General features: G+C 41.7%; 1 protein-coding gene across 1 annotated transcript; it reads left to right on the forward strand.

Moving 5' to 3' along the window:
- The first annotated feature begins 1562 nt into the window (after positions 1-1562).
- KCNV2 (potassium voltage-gated channel modifier subfamily V member 2) lies at positions 1563-12419 on the forward strand. Its single transcript, XM_016138323.2, has 2 exons — positions 1563-2979; positions 12138-12419. Exons 1-2 carry the CDS (start codon positions 1603-1605, stop codon positions 12417-12419), a joined length of 1659 nt encoding a protein of 552 aa, XP_015993809.2. The 5' UTR covers positions 1563-1602.
- The last annotated feature ends 902 nt before the right edge of the window (positions 12420-13321 follow it).

Genomic DNA, 13321 nt, shown 5'->3' on the forward strand with positions numbered 1-13321 from the left:
ATGATATATAGTTTTCCTATGAATCAATAAGAAAATACCAGTAACCCAATAGAAAAGAGAAATACAATAGCTCTTAACCTACATTCATAATAAAATATAAATTAAAATTTACATACCATTTTTACCTATAAAATGGGGAGAGCTCAAGAAGTGTGATAATAGTCTCATAAACTGATGGTGAGCTGTAAACTGGTAAATTTTTATGAGGGAAATTCAGCATCATCAATCAAAATTACAAATGTGAGGTCTTGGACTAGCAATTCCACGTCTAACAATTTATTCTTCATAGATCCTAACATATATAAAGTCCTGTGTGTATAAGATTATTTACTGCACCATTGTTTATAAGAGCAAAGATAGAAAACAACCTGAATGTCACTACCAGCCGACTAAGCAGCTATTTTCAAAATGAGCAGGTATTAATGTTCAGATATGAAAACACCTCTAAGATATGTGGTTAATTGGCAAAAGCAAAATATATAATATGATATAATTATGTTAATAATAGAGAGCTCTTCAGATCAAAGATAGAAGTAGCCTTTTGGTTGTATATGCTTAGAATATTTCTGGAAGGATAACCAAAAAGTTCTAATGATTATTGCCTCATTAGAAACACACTTGATAGATGAAAGTCCAGATTGAGAGAAACTTTCTACTGCAATGCACCTTTGTAGCTTTTGAATTTTTTCTCATTAACATATATAAGCTAATCAAAATAAATTTATTTTAAAAAAAAATTCCCTGCACAAAGAAAATCTCTTGCTCTTCTCTATTTTTTATTCACTCTTTCGTTGTTCTTGCAAATTTATATCACCTACAAAACCATGAGCAACTTGAGCGCTGCAATTGTGTCTCCATTGAGTTTCCATTTCTAGCATCTGATACGGTGCCATACATATGAAAAGAGACTTTTTTAAAAAGTGATTTCTTGAAGAATCGATAAAGACCTTTTCCTTGGGAAGAAGTCTGGTGACCTTTATATATAGCCTAATATAGCAGCTAAGCAGGGCTGCAAGGCACTAACGACAACTACCCAGCAGTCTTGGGATTCTACCTTGAAATGTGCCCTTTCTGTAAGAGAAGGGAGGGTGATAAAGAGACAAAAACAGAGAAAGACAGAGATCAAAACTGAAACTGAACGATATTCTATAGCTAATTCAGTTGATCACATCTCAGCACAGGTACACTGAGCACTTCCTAAGGGCAAGGCCTCGAGTGGCCCACATTTTTATTAGCAATAATCTCTGCCACCTTCTGATTATCTACAGATTTAAGACTACATAATCATCCCCTACGTCACAGAGTGGAGGGAGAGGGGGAGGAAAAAGGCTAAGAGGCTCTAAATCCCTCCTAACACTTGCTTCTTCCAAAGATTAGAGCAGTCAACAGCCGCCTGCATACGTGCTCAGACCCCTGCGGCAGGCTTGCCTTAGGAAGGGGCGTTCTCAGGGTAATTAATGCCTCGGACCCTGACATCTGTGGCCCAGGCCAGTCTCTCTAAGACAGTGCAGGGCACATGATCCCTCCTGCTAGTGGCAGTGAGCAGGCTGGGGATCCTACGAGAGCCAAGAAGGAAAAGCAAGGGGTCTGCTTCCTGCGGCCATGCTCAAACAGAGTGAGAGGAGGCGGTCTTGGAGCTACAAGCCCTGGAATACCACTGAGTGTGACAACAACACACTCCATGCAGGGAACAGCCAACACCGCAGGAGCATCTGTTCCTTGGGAGCCCGTTCTGGCTCCCAGGCCAGCATCCCACCGTGGACCGGGGGCAGCTACAACTACTACATCGAGGAAGATGAGGATGGAGAAGAGGAGGACTGGAAGGACCTGGCCGAGGAAGACCAACACCCAGAGGAGGCCAACACCGCCCAGTCGGAAGGCCGCGCCACCTTTCCAGCCATGTCATCGACACTGAACGTGAACGTGGGTGGCCAGAGCTACCGCCTGGACTTCACCCAGCTAGCCTGCTACCCCAAGACGCGCCTGGGCCGCCTGGCCACCTCCGCCAGCCGCAGCCGTCAGCTGGGCCTGTGCGATGACTATGAGGCACAGACGGATGAATACTTCTTTGATCGCGACCCGGCCGTCTTCCAGCTCGTCTACAACTTCTACCTGTCTGGGGTGCTGCTGGTGCAGGACGAGCTGTGCCCGCGCAGCTTCCTAGAAGAGCTGGGCTACTGGGGCGTGAGGCTCAAGTACACTCCACGCTGCTGCCGCATCTGCTTCGAGGAGCGGCGCGACGAGCTGAGCGACCAGCTCAAGATCCAGCGTGAGCTGCGCGCCCAGGCGCAGGCGGAGGAGGCAGAGGAGCTCTTCCGAGACATGCGCTTCTACGGGCCGCAGCGGCGCCGCCTCTGGAACCTCATGGAGAAGCCCTTCTCTTCGGTGGCCGCCAAGGTCATCGGGGTAGCCTCCAGCCTCTTTGTGCTCATCTCCATCGTGGCGCTTGCACTCAACACGGTGGAGGAGATGCAGCAGCAGGCGGAGCAGAGCGGCACGCGGCCCATCCTGGAGCAGGTGGAGATGTTGTGCATTGCCTTCTTCACGCTTGAATTCCTGCTGCGTCTAGCCTCCACGCCCGACCTTCGGCGCTTTGCACGCAGCGCCCTCAACCTCGTGGACCTGGTGGCCATCCTGCCGCTTTACTTGCAACTGCTGCTTGAATGCTTCACGGACGAGGACCAGCGGCACAGCAAGGGCTCGTCCAGGGAGCACGATCTCGAGACTGTGGGCAAGGTGGGCCAGGTACTGCGCATTATGCGCCTCATGCGCATCTTCCGCATCCTGAAGCTAGCACGCCACTCCACCGGCCTGCGAGCCTTTGGCTTCACCCTGCGCCAGTGCTACCAGCAGGTGGGCTGCCTGATGCTCTTCATCACCATGGGCATTCTCACCTTCTCCGCCGCGGTCCACTCTGTGGAGCATGACATGCCCGGCACCAACTTCACCAGCATCCCCCACGCCTGGTGGTGGGCCGCGGTAAGTACCATGGCCTTGGGCTTTCTCACTCTCTTTATCAGCCCAGTGGGAGCTGGTCCTCCCTTTCCTTGGTTATCAGCCATCTGTCTTCATCCCCTGCTCATTCTCCTGCCTTGTGCAAGGACCATCCCACCGCTGCCCCCAGTTAAGAAAAACAGAAGTGGTGTTAGAGGTTTGGAAAGATACAGACAATGTAGTCCAGTAAGTAACCCGATCTGTATTGGTCCTGGGAATCTCAAAACCTAGATTTAGTTTTAAAACCCTTGACGGGTAGATTTTAAGTGGGTGGGTGGGGGGGGGGGTGTCCATTGTTGATATATGTGGGAAGCTTCCTCCTCATCATCCCTATTATTTGCCACTCATTGAACACTTATTGTCCTAAGTAGTTTATAACATAAATTTATCTTACCCTTATGAGGTGGTTATGATCGGTATTTCTGTTTAAAACAGAACAAGTTGGAAATAGCTTCAATTTTTAAAGGAAACTGTAGATTTAGTCAGTAGAGGAAATGAGGCTTGACTGAACACTATTAACCCTGAAATCTCACTGTTTTTAGGTACGTCTGAGTGTGTAAAGAGGTATCTAAAACTGAAACTTGTTCCAATGTCACTAAAATTCTTTCAGGACCAGATAATATTGTCCCATTTAATAACTAGAGGAATTGAGATTCAGAGTTTGGGTGTAGACACAGCTAACGGTGGCAGAGCGAGGATTGGAACCCGATTGTCAACTGCAAAATCATGCCCTTTCCGCATCCCATCACTGCCTCTTTCACGCTTTTAGTTCTTCTACAGGCCTTGCACAGTTAATATATTAGTTATATTCGCCTTTATAATAACATGGCATTTACTCCCTGGGGTGCTAGACTAAATCCCTGGAAAATCCCCAAATTCCTGGAAATGCTGACTGGATCTTTTCAGGTTAATGAATAAGTTGACATATGAGTGTAAGGAAACTGTACAGTTTCCTTATTTTCTTAAGTAAATTATTTGTAATGCCTTTAAAGACATTAAACAAATATAACCAGTTTTTTCCATGTTAGAAAGTCGATATTTTCAACATTAACATTAGGTATTTTAGAACCCAGTATGGCGTAAACTTCTGAGATGAGTCAGCCCAGGCTAACAGTGTAGTGTGGTGAAATGGAAGATTTAGACTCTAGTTCCAGATCTGCTAATAAGCCACCATGACCCTAAATAATGAGCTGTGAAACCTCCCTCCCTCACTCTCTACCTCAGTTTCCTCATCTCTAAAAGGGGAAGGTGGAGAGTTGGACAGTTCACTGAGTCTTCCTTCCCTGGAAAGCGAGTGCTAATATGTACAACAGAATTTGTGAGCATTCTTCAGTGACAGGATGACATTAGGCTCTTCCAAATGTGCTAGCCAAATGTTTCTCCTCTGATCTTACTCTAAATTACAAAAGGTTATTCCCATAGTAGATAAATCACGTGAGCAGATGAAGCGGACAGAGGATGATTTGTCCCCAGCAAATGACATTTACTTTGGAGTTGAGTAAAGCAGGAAGGGGAAAGAGCAAAGCCAAATGATGATAGAATTCTAACTTTTAGAGAGTCAAGTTTCTATTCATCCACATATCTTAGAAGGCTAGCATAGATAGGCTGGGCCTAGTGGTCTCTTTCATACTATATTTACAACCCACAAAAGCTTTTTTAAAACTTTTTGAGTATATAAATATATATATATATTTCAAATTTTGTTAATATCGAATTTTTCTTTTAAAAATATTTCATGATGTGAATATCTATTAATCCCATTTAATTTTCTTAATCTGTTTAACATAGTAAGGATGTTTAAAACTATCAAATTGTCTCATTTTTACAGTGCTCAAGATTATTTTACTCAAAAACAGTGTTTTTCATACATTTTACAATAAAAATTGAATCAACATTCAGGTTTTATCTAATATATATATATATATATATATATATATATATATATATATATATATATTCCACCAATTATTGCTTTTTTACCAATATGAGTTTTCTTTTGTGGCCATTATCTCTATCAGGCACCATTTTCTCAATACAAAATTTGCACATGTCAACCTTACCATTTCCAAATCTTAACTTTTACCTATGTCCTTTGTCCATTTTATTATCTGAGAACTATTTATACTAGTAAAAATCATTATGAATTAGATAAAAGACTGATAAGTTGTATTTGTTTCTAAACTAATCTATGAAAACAAGGGCAATTCCCTTGAACATTCCAGGACTGTTCTTGTCCCCAGGACTGATGTCTTATTAACCCAGTTCTTCTCTATACTTTTGCTGATGCTGCATATTGAGTACTAAGGGTTTGTATTCTCAAAGAGAAAAGAACACTGTCAAAATGGAGGGGGAAAAGTCTTATTTCCTTATGTAGATGCAAAGTAAAATGATGCAAATTAATAAGACTCTTTCCTCATGTTACCCACAAAAAGTTTTATTCATTCATTGAGCAAGAATTTTTTGAGCAACTCTGGAGTGCCAAGTATTATTATGAACACTAAGGATACAGAGTGATACAGGAAAAAAAGGTGGATTTTTTTTCCCTCATGGAGTTAACATTCTAAAGGAGAAAGATAATAATTTCAGATATTGGTGTGTGTGGTATAGGATAACAGAGAGTGACTTGGGTGGCAGAATCTACCTTTGATGCGATGGTCAGAGAAGCCCTCTTGGAGATCACATTTAGGTAAATTTTGAGCAATGAGAAGAAACTCATCTAAATAAAGATGACTAAACAGACATGAGAATCTAAGAGGTTGAATACTAGAAGTAACTCTGATCAAATAGTCTCCAAGCACTTTACTGATCATACATCTCATAATTAAAAATTTTTGAGCACATCCGTGATATATATTTATTCATAAATTCTAAGTTATTTATTGCCACAACTATGATGGTTCATAAACCACCCTAAAACTCAATGGCTTAAAATGCCAAGCAATTCTTCAGCTCGTGAGTTTGTCAACAATTTAGACTGGCAATTCAACTAGAAGGTTCTTCTCATTTGGACTAGAATCAGTCACTCACATACCTATGGTCAGTTGCCTGACAGCTGGAATCAAGGAGAAAACCAGGCCACATGCTTTTCATCCTCCTGCAGACATGTATCCATGGCCAAGGCAAAGGACAAGAGAGAGGGAGTGCAACCCCAGTCATGCGAGCAAGTGTATGAGCTTCTGTTCCATGTCATTTGCATAACCCATGGGCAAAAGCAAGTTACAAAGTCAGACTGAGACTTAAAGGGCAGAGCAGGTTAGCCTACCCGCTATAAGAAAGCATTGTAAAGTTCTATGGTAAAGAGCTCAGATATAGGAAGATATAAAGAATTAGGTGCAGTAATTCAATCATTCTATTTTGGTAAGATATTCCTGCTCGAATATATTATACATATCAGAAAACATACACTCACACATTGAAATTTAAAAGATGAGGTAAAGAATAAAAGGATTGATATTTTCTTCCCCCAGTCCAGTGCAGCGTCCCTTGTGATGTAGTCACTCACATTGGAGATAGATTCTCTAATCCACTCTTCTGTGTGCATTTAGTGGTTTCAATCAACCCCAAATCTGACTTGCTATTACTGATCTTCCCTCTGTCTATGCTAAGGACCCACAACCTTCCTCTTTCTATTCAGGATTTTCAGAGGAATATAGTAACTTTCATTTCTGTGAATTCTCCTACAGCTGCAAAACAAATCCCTCGTGGACACTCATGTCTGCAAATGCTCATGTGTTAGGATGTAAGATAGACCAGTCCTACTCATCTATCATATGGAAGTTACTTGTGAGCCCCAATGTAATAGGAAACATATGTAAAATGCTAGCCTGTAGTAAATCTGCAATAAATGGAAGCTACCGTATCTGACTAGCGAATAGTCTTTATCACATGGAGGCAATAACCTTTGCTGCCAGATTCATTTGGAGGAAAATAAAACAGAAGTGACTCCTTCTCAACTGAGGAAAGAGAGAGACTGTAAGACATACAAAAGGGTCAACTGTTTCATTTTGGGAAAGCTTCTGAGTGTCCAGATAAATAGGCCTATGCTTGGAGCAGCTCCAGCCACGTTGGGACTCTCAGGGTTGCCTGGGTGTGGGAAATGCTGGGCACAGCTCAACAAGAACAATTAGTTCTATGATGAAGCTGTAACCATTGGCCTCCAGTGTGGCTATATTTCTATGTAGAAAAGGGCAATTGGACGGTTCCACAAACCGTTTCCTCCTGAGCTTACCAGAGCGAGTTAAAGCTGTAGAAACCAAACAGGAAACTATGTCATGAACTCATTCCTTCAAAAAAATAAATAAATAAATAAATAACAAAAACTTTTCAAAAGGAAAAAAATTATCTTGCTGATATATCAGATAATTGTGCCCCAGAGACCTAGCTCCTATCTTTGTTTTCCTAAAATATGATATAATTTTCTTGCAAATGAGTGGAACTTATGATATCACTGAGATTTTATTATTTTCTTTTTATTGATTACTTACTTGCTTTGAGGAGACCCATTTGGAAGGTGACTCTGTCAAGTTACAATCAGGAAAACGGAAAACAGTGTTTTAAACAGAGGGAATTTGATACAGGGAAGGCTAAAAGCAAAAGGGAGAAATTGAGAAAAACCCAAAGATTGGTAACTGTAGGAAATAGCTGTTGGTTCTAGAATTGGGGGAACAAGTAGGAGAAGGCAGAATTACTAGAACCAAGGAGTACAGAGGAGGAGCCTCTGTGTAGCTGTCACAAGGACCTTTAAGATGTCACCGTGAGTGCCAGGTGTGCTGAATATGCCTGAGCAATAGACGTGCACTGTTATTGGAGGATGACAGAAACAGGAACAGGAATAGAGACCCTTATCTCCTCATTGCACCTTCCAGTCTCCCAACAGCGTCTTTCATTGGCAGAACATAACCAGAAGACAGTAGGCAAACGAATCTGGGAAATGTAGTGTGCAGACTCCAAGTTGCAGAATTATAGAATAGAGTACAGAAGGATGACAGAAGCCATTAAAGTTCTCCTAGCTCCTTTGGCAATTGCACAGGAGCAATACGAATGGGGCAAAGGTTATTAGGCACTTCTATAACTTTTGATCTTGTGGACTCCTGATTTGGGAGTGGTGCCCTTTTACCTCTTTAAAGTCTGCTCCTCCTATTTGACCAATATGACCCAAGTGTGTCATGATAGACTTATAGGGAGCAGGGAGAAGAGAAGCACCAGGTAAACTGAGGATGTAAAGGGCATCGTTATTCTTGCATACCTTTCTATGGGTAGATTAATAGGTCCCAAACTTGCTTTAGCTTTTACACACCTCCTCCTTATTGCACAACTATTTTTAGGCGAGGCAACCCTTGGTTGACCTCACAGAAAGGACCTCATCAGCTTACAATGCCTTTTTTTTTTTTTATGCCTACAGCACCGGGTCTTCCTAGGTAGTCTCCCATCCAAGTATAACCAAGCCTGTCCCTGCTTAGCTTTCGATATCAGACGGGATCAGGCCTGTTCAGAGTGGTATGTTTGTAGACCTTATTATGCAATTTACATACATGTCAGAACTGTAGTAATCAGATGAGGCTGGTTGTTCTCTTCAAGGTAGTCACCCGTGACCTGATTCTAACAGTGCTTCCACTGATCAAACATTCTTTGAATTCCATTGAGGAATTATCTTCAGAGTCTGTGACATGTACATTCGTTTCTTTGTAATGTTGCTCAATCTACCTTTTGGAGGGTGGATTTAATGTTTCAAACGAGTCAAGACCGTTGAGTTTAAGACTGGCATCTAAAGTTAATCCTTGAGGTAGTTAATCTAAATGAAGACATTAGATAATTATGACCTAATTATGGCCCAACAAGACCACTTGTTTCAAGGTCATGCCGCTGAATCCTCTGTGCAGATTATAATCCAAAGAGGAATTCCTATGATATTTGCAGCAGTAACATGGGTAGGCTAAGTATATAGCCTTTGAAACTTTGGAGGGTTCAGGTATGTTATTGAGGTATGTAATAATTTTCTCCAGGAAACGTTATTCTTTGGGAAAACTAGAAGGGGTGTTAATTATTTTGAAAAATCAGTTTTACTTCATGGGATCATAAGTCCTAGATGCATGGATTACTGGCTCCCAAGGCTTAATCTATGTCTAGTACATTATGAAGGAAACAAACATTCCTTTTTGAAGGAGAAATTCAAGTATAGTCATTCTAAAGTTTCGGAGAAAAACTGGATGCTTGTCCTCCTTGTAATGTTTGGCAGGCCAGGATTTGCTGATTAGTGGGTGAGCTGCTTGGGGAAGGTCACATTCTGGCTTTGGAGACCAAAAGGCCAGGGAAAATATGTAAGTTTTCAACAGGATGGTAAATTTCCAGTTTATAGAATAGCTGAGCCAGGCAGTTTTTTCAGGATATTAAGATGGATTGTAGAAATTTTGGTCACCTTTCCAAACCCAACTCCTGCCAATGTGAAACTTATTCTGAGTTCACATTGATCAATCTGGTATCTTCAATTTTTAATGCTCATTTAGGGAGAAATGGTTTGGACTGTGGAACATGGAGAAAAAGTTCCCTAAAGCCAAGGAATCCTGAGTTTTTTTTGGAGCCAAGGAGAGAGATCACTGGTTGAATCAAATTATACACAAAACAGACAATGCATAAGTTAACTATGCATTTTGAACAAATTTTTCAGCACAAGTCATAAAGAGCCTCCTAGCAAAAGATATCTTTTCTTTAAAAATAGAGATTCAAAATATACAAAAATATTTAGACCGTATTATTCACATCAAATATTTAATCTTCCTTAAGCCAGTTCTCTTTGCTCTTGACTTTTCACTCAAAGTTCAGCCAAAAAAATAAAAAAATGAAGTTGGGTTTAGGAGCGAAGCAAGGCCAGAATGAGGATTGATCGGAGATTTTAAAAAGGTACTTTGTCTCAATTATTTTCCTTTCTCTGTATCCTAGCCCTCCCCACACCAATCCTGTATGCTTGAGGGCCTGGTTTACCACAAAGTCTCTGCTTTGGCCTTTCATGGATACTTCCTATTCTAAACTACCTTTGCTGTCACTCATCCCTATATCCGAACTCCCTTTAGTCCTCGTCCAGGGGATGGAGGCTGACTAAACATTCATACAGAGGTGTGAGTGAATCTGATAGTGACATATGAAAGCTGTTATTCATTTCACACACCTGGACAGATATCTAACTCAGATTCTCTCACTTTTGGTGTAGCCAGTGACAAGAAGCATGCACACTCACACAAATATGAGTACACTTTGAGATTAACCCACAATCTCACTTTATCACTGCCTCTTATCATCCTTTGGTCCAGAAGGTAGGAAAAACATATTCTTTCCTGGAGCCAGCATGCCGCTCACCCTATCTCCCTCACAAAGCATTCAGCAAGGGCCGGAGAGGAGCCTCTTTTCACAGCCTGTTGGTCTCCTAAGCATAAAAACTAACACTATCTCTCACAAGCCATGTGCCAGGCACTGCTTCCATTCCCAGAGCAACCCCATGGTAGATACTACTAGTCTCCCTGCATTTCAAAGGTAGAAACAGAGGCAGAAAGAGTTTATGTGACTTGCCCTAGTCACAGAGCTGAGAAGTGGATTCAGACCCACCCAGCCTAACATAATACCTATTTCCTTAGTCTAGTCTACACCATCCTGCCTCTTAAATGCTTGCTTGTATTCTTCCCCCAGGGGAAGTAGCAACCCATCCTTCAGCAGGTGTCTCACCAGTGACAGAGCAGAGCGAGTACTTCATATGCTCCTAAGGGGAGATCCAAGCTTTCTCTTTTTGTGGGCTGGATGGAGCTGCAGTTCCTCTCAACTCCACCAGGTTTGCCTAGCTGGCCCACTTCTCCATTTTATCTTAACTAATCAATCACACTTATTCTAAGTTCAAACTGACCCTTACATCATCAAAACAAAAATGTTTACATTTCTAACCTAAAGTCATCTTGATACAGGTCTACAGGATGACTATGTACATTTTATTACCACCTGGCTGAAAATTGTGGAAACAATACAAATCAATGAAGCAAACTGAGTTGTGCAATGCACTTCCCACTCCACCCCTACACTGTAAGCAACAGCTCTGTTTAAAGGACTTCTAGCAATTTAACCAATAGTCTGGGGGACCAAAATGAGTCTTAGTATATGAGGCATAAAAAACAGGCCCCTAGAGATTTTCCCGGGTTTTCTCTAGCTACACTGACTGATAACTAGTCCCGTGGGTATCTGCACATTAAAACAGAAGCTTGTTAACCTAAATAAATCTCTAATTAGCGGAATCTAAAGCAGTGTGACAATAGTGATGGGAAGAATTTCATGCCGGGTGAACGTATCTTTGGTTGACGATATCTTACAAAAAAGTTTCTTCACAAAATGATGAGTGTATTTCTCCAGACATTTGCAATTAAAGTACCTTTATATAAAACATCTCATTTGAACTACATAATAACTCTGAGAAGTATTAAAATTGTCTCCATCTTAAAGACGAGAGAAAGACAATGAAGGAGGTTGTTCAATGACTTTTGTGTGTCTGATACTGTGTTTAGTATTTTAGATTCATTTTCTTATTGGGTCTTCACAAGAAGCCTGAGAGTTAGGTGATATGCTCTTGTTTTAGATAAAGGAATGAAGGCTTAGCAACTGGGAATATTTTGCCCAAGGTTACTCTGCTGGGAAGGGTCAGAGTCAGGCTTTGAACCCAGGTCTGACTGGTTCCAAGCCCAAGCTCTTTTCAGCATGCAGGTGATGTAAGCAAAGCCAGGGATCCTGATCCTAGAGCTGACCCCAGCTGAGGGGAGGCAAAGACGACACTTACCGAGCCCGCTCTACACAAGGGACTATACACCTTGTCCTATATGCTCTTCACAGCAACACTTTAAAGTTGGTATTGTTTCCCCTGTAATATATATAAGAAAATTTATAAGTAATAGTCAGGATTTAAGCCCAAGTCTTTCAGCTCCAAAGCTTGTGTTCTTTTCATGACCCAGGGCTTGCAGGTAAACTTCCTGGTACTTCCTAAATCTGGCTCCATGGGGAACTATTACACAATCCACGAGCATTTTCAGAGAGACAGAGGACAGTTCCCTGCCTGCCTTCTCCCTTCTCCTCCCTCAGGGTGCTAACAATTAAAGCCTGCTTTCCTTCCAATACAGGTAAGCATCTCCACTGTGGGCTATGGAGACGTGTATCCAGAGACCCATCTGGGCAGGCTTTTTGCCTTCCTCTGCATCGCTTTTGGGATTATCCTCAATGGGATGCCAATTTCCATTCTCTACAACAAATTCTCCGATTACTACAGCAAGCTCAAGGCTTATGAGTACACTGCCATACGAAGGGAAAGAGGAAAGGTGGAGTTCATGCAACGAGCCAAAAAGAAGGTGGCGGAGTGTTTGGCTAGAAGCAACCTGCAGCCTGCCCCAAGGCAAGAAAATTAATATTCCAGAGGACACATGTGGCTAGCAGATCCTGTGGCCTCCAAAGCTTCCTTCCTCCTTCTTTCTCTTTACTATCAGGACTGGCAGTGAAAGGACACGTGAGGCAGACGTACGCAAAAGGCATTACGTTTACAGAGTTCTATCTCTAGAAATGTTCGTTTTAACCGAAACTCAGACTGCCTCATATTGTTTTGGGTGAGAGTCTGGCTGACCTTCCCAATAACAGATATTGAAAATTCTTTGAGAGGAACAACATTTTACATTTCTCTTAGAGCTTCTCATGGCTTCTCAATAAATATTTTTGGGCTAGAGTTGACTTGAGAAAAATTTTCTTACCTTAAAGAAAAAAAAAAATCCTTAAATTTCCAGAAAGAGAGAGAGAGCATATGTTGCAGCAGGAATTATATGACCTTTGGAGTTAGACAAGCCTTGCTCAAAAGCCCAGATCTACCAGGCGTAGGGGTTGGGACAAGTTATTTTAACTATCTGAGTCTCAGTTTCTTCGATTGTAAAATGTAAGTAATATGACCTACCTTATAATATGAGCATGGGGAATGGAGATAATATTTGTAAATGCTCAATAAATGGAAGCTTTTAAAACTGTTTGAGTGGATGTTGTCTAGTAGGTTCTAGAGGAGATTTTGTCATTGTCCAGCCCTCCACCTCTCTGGACATTTGGCAATTTCTAGAGATGCTGTCGATTGTCACCATTGTAAGAAAAGATGAGGGAGCTACGGGTATCTAGTAGGTAGAGGCCTGGGATGCTGCTAAACATGCACAGGACAGCCCTGTAGCAAGGAATTATCTGACCCAAAATGCTAACAGAGCTGAAGTTGAGAAACCCTGGTCTAGATTTAATAGGAGAGCCTCCAGACCTGCCCTGTGAAACATGCTCAAGTGTG

This window comes from Rousettus aegyptiacus, unplaced genomic scaffold (assembly GCF_014176215.1).
Source record: "Rousettus aegyptiacus isolate mRouAeg1 unplaced genomic scaffold, mRouAeg1.p scaffold_m13_p_3, whole genome shotgun sequence".
Taxonomy (NCBI): Eukaryota; Metazoa; Chordata; class Mammalia; order Chiroptera; family Pteropodidae; genus Rousettus; species Rousettus aegyptiacus.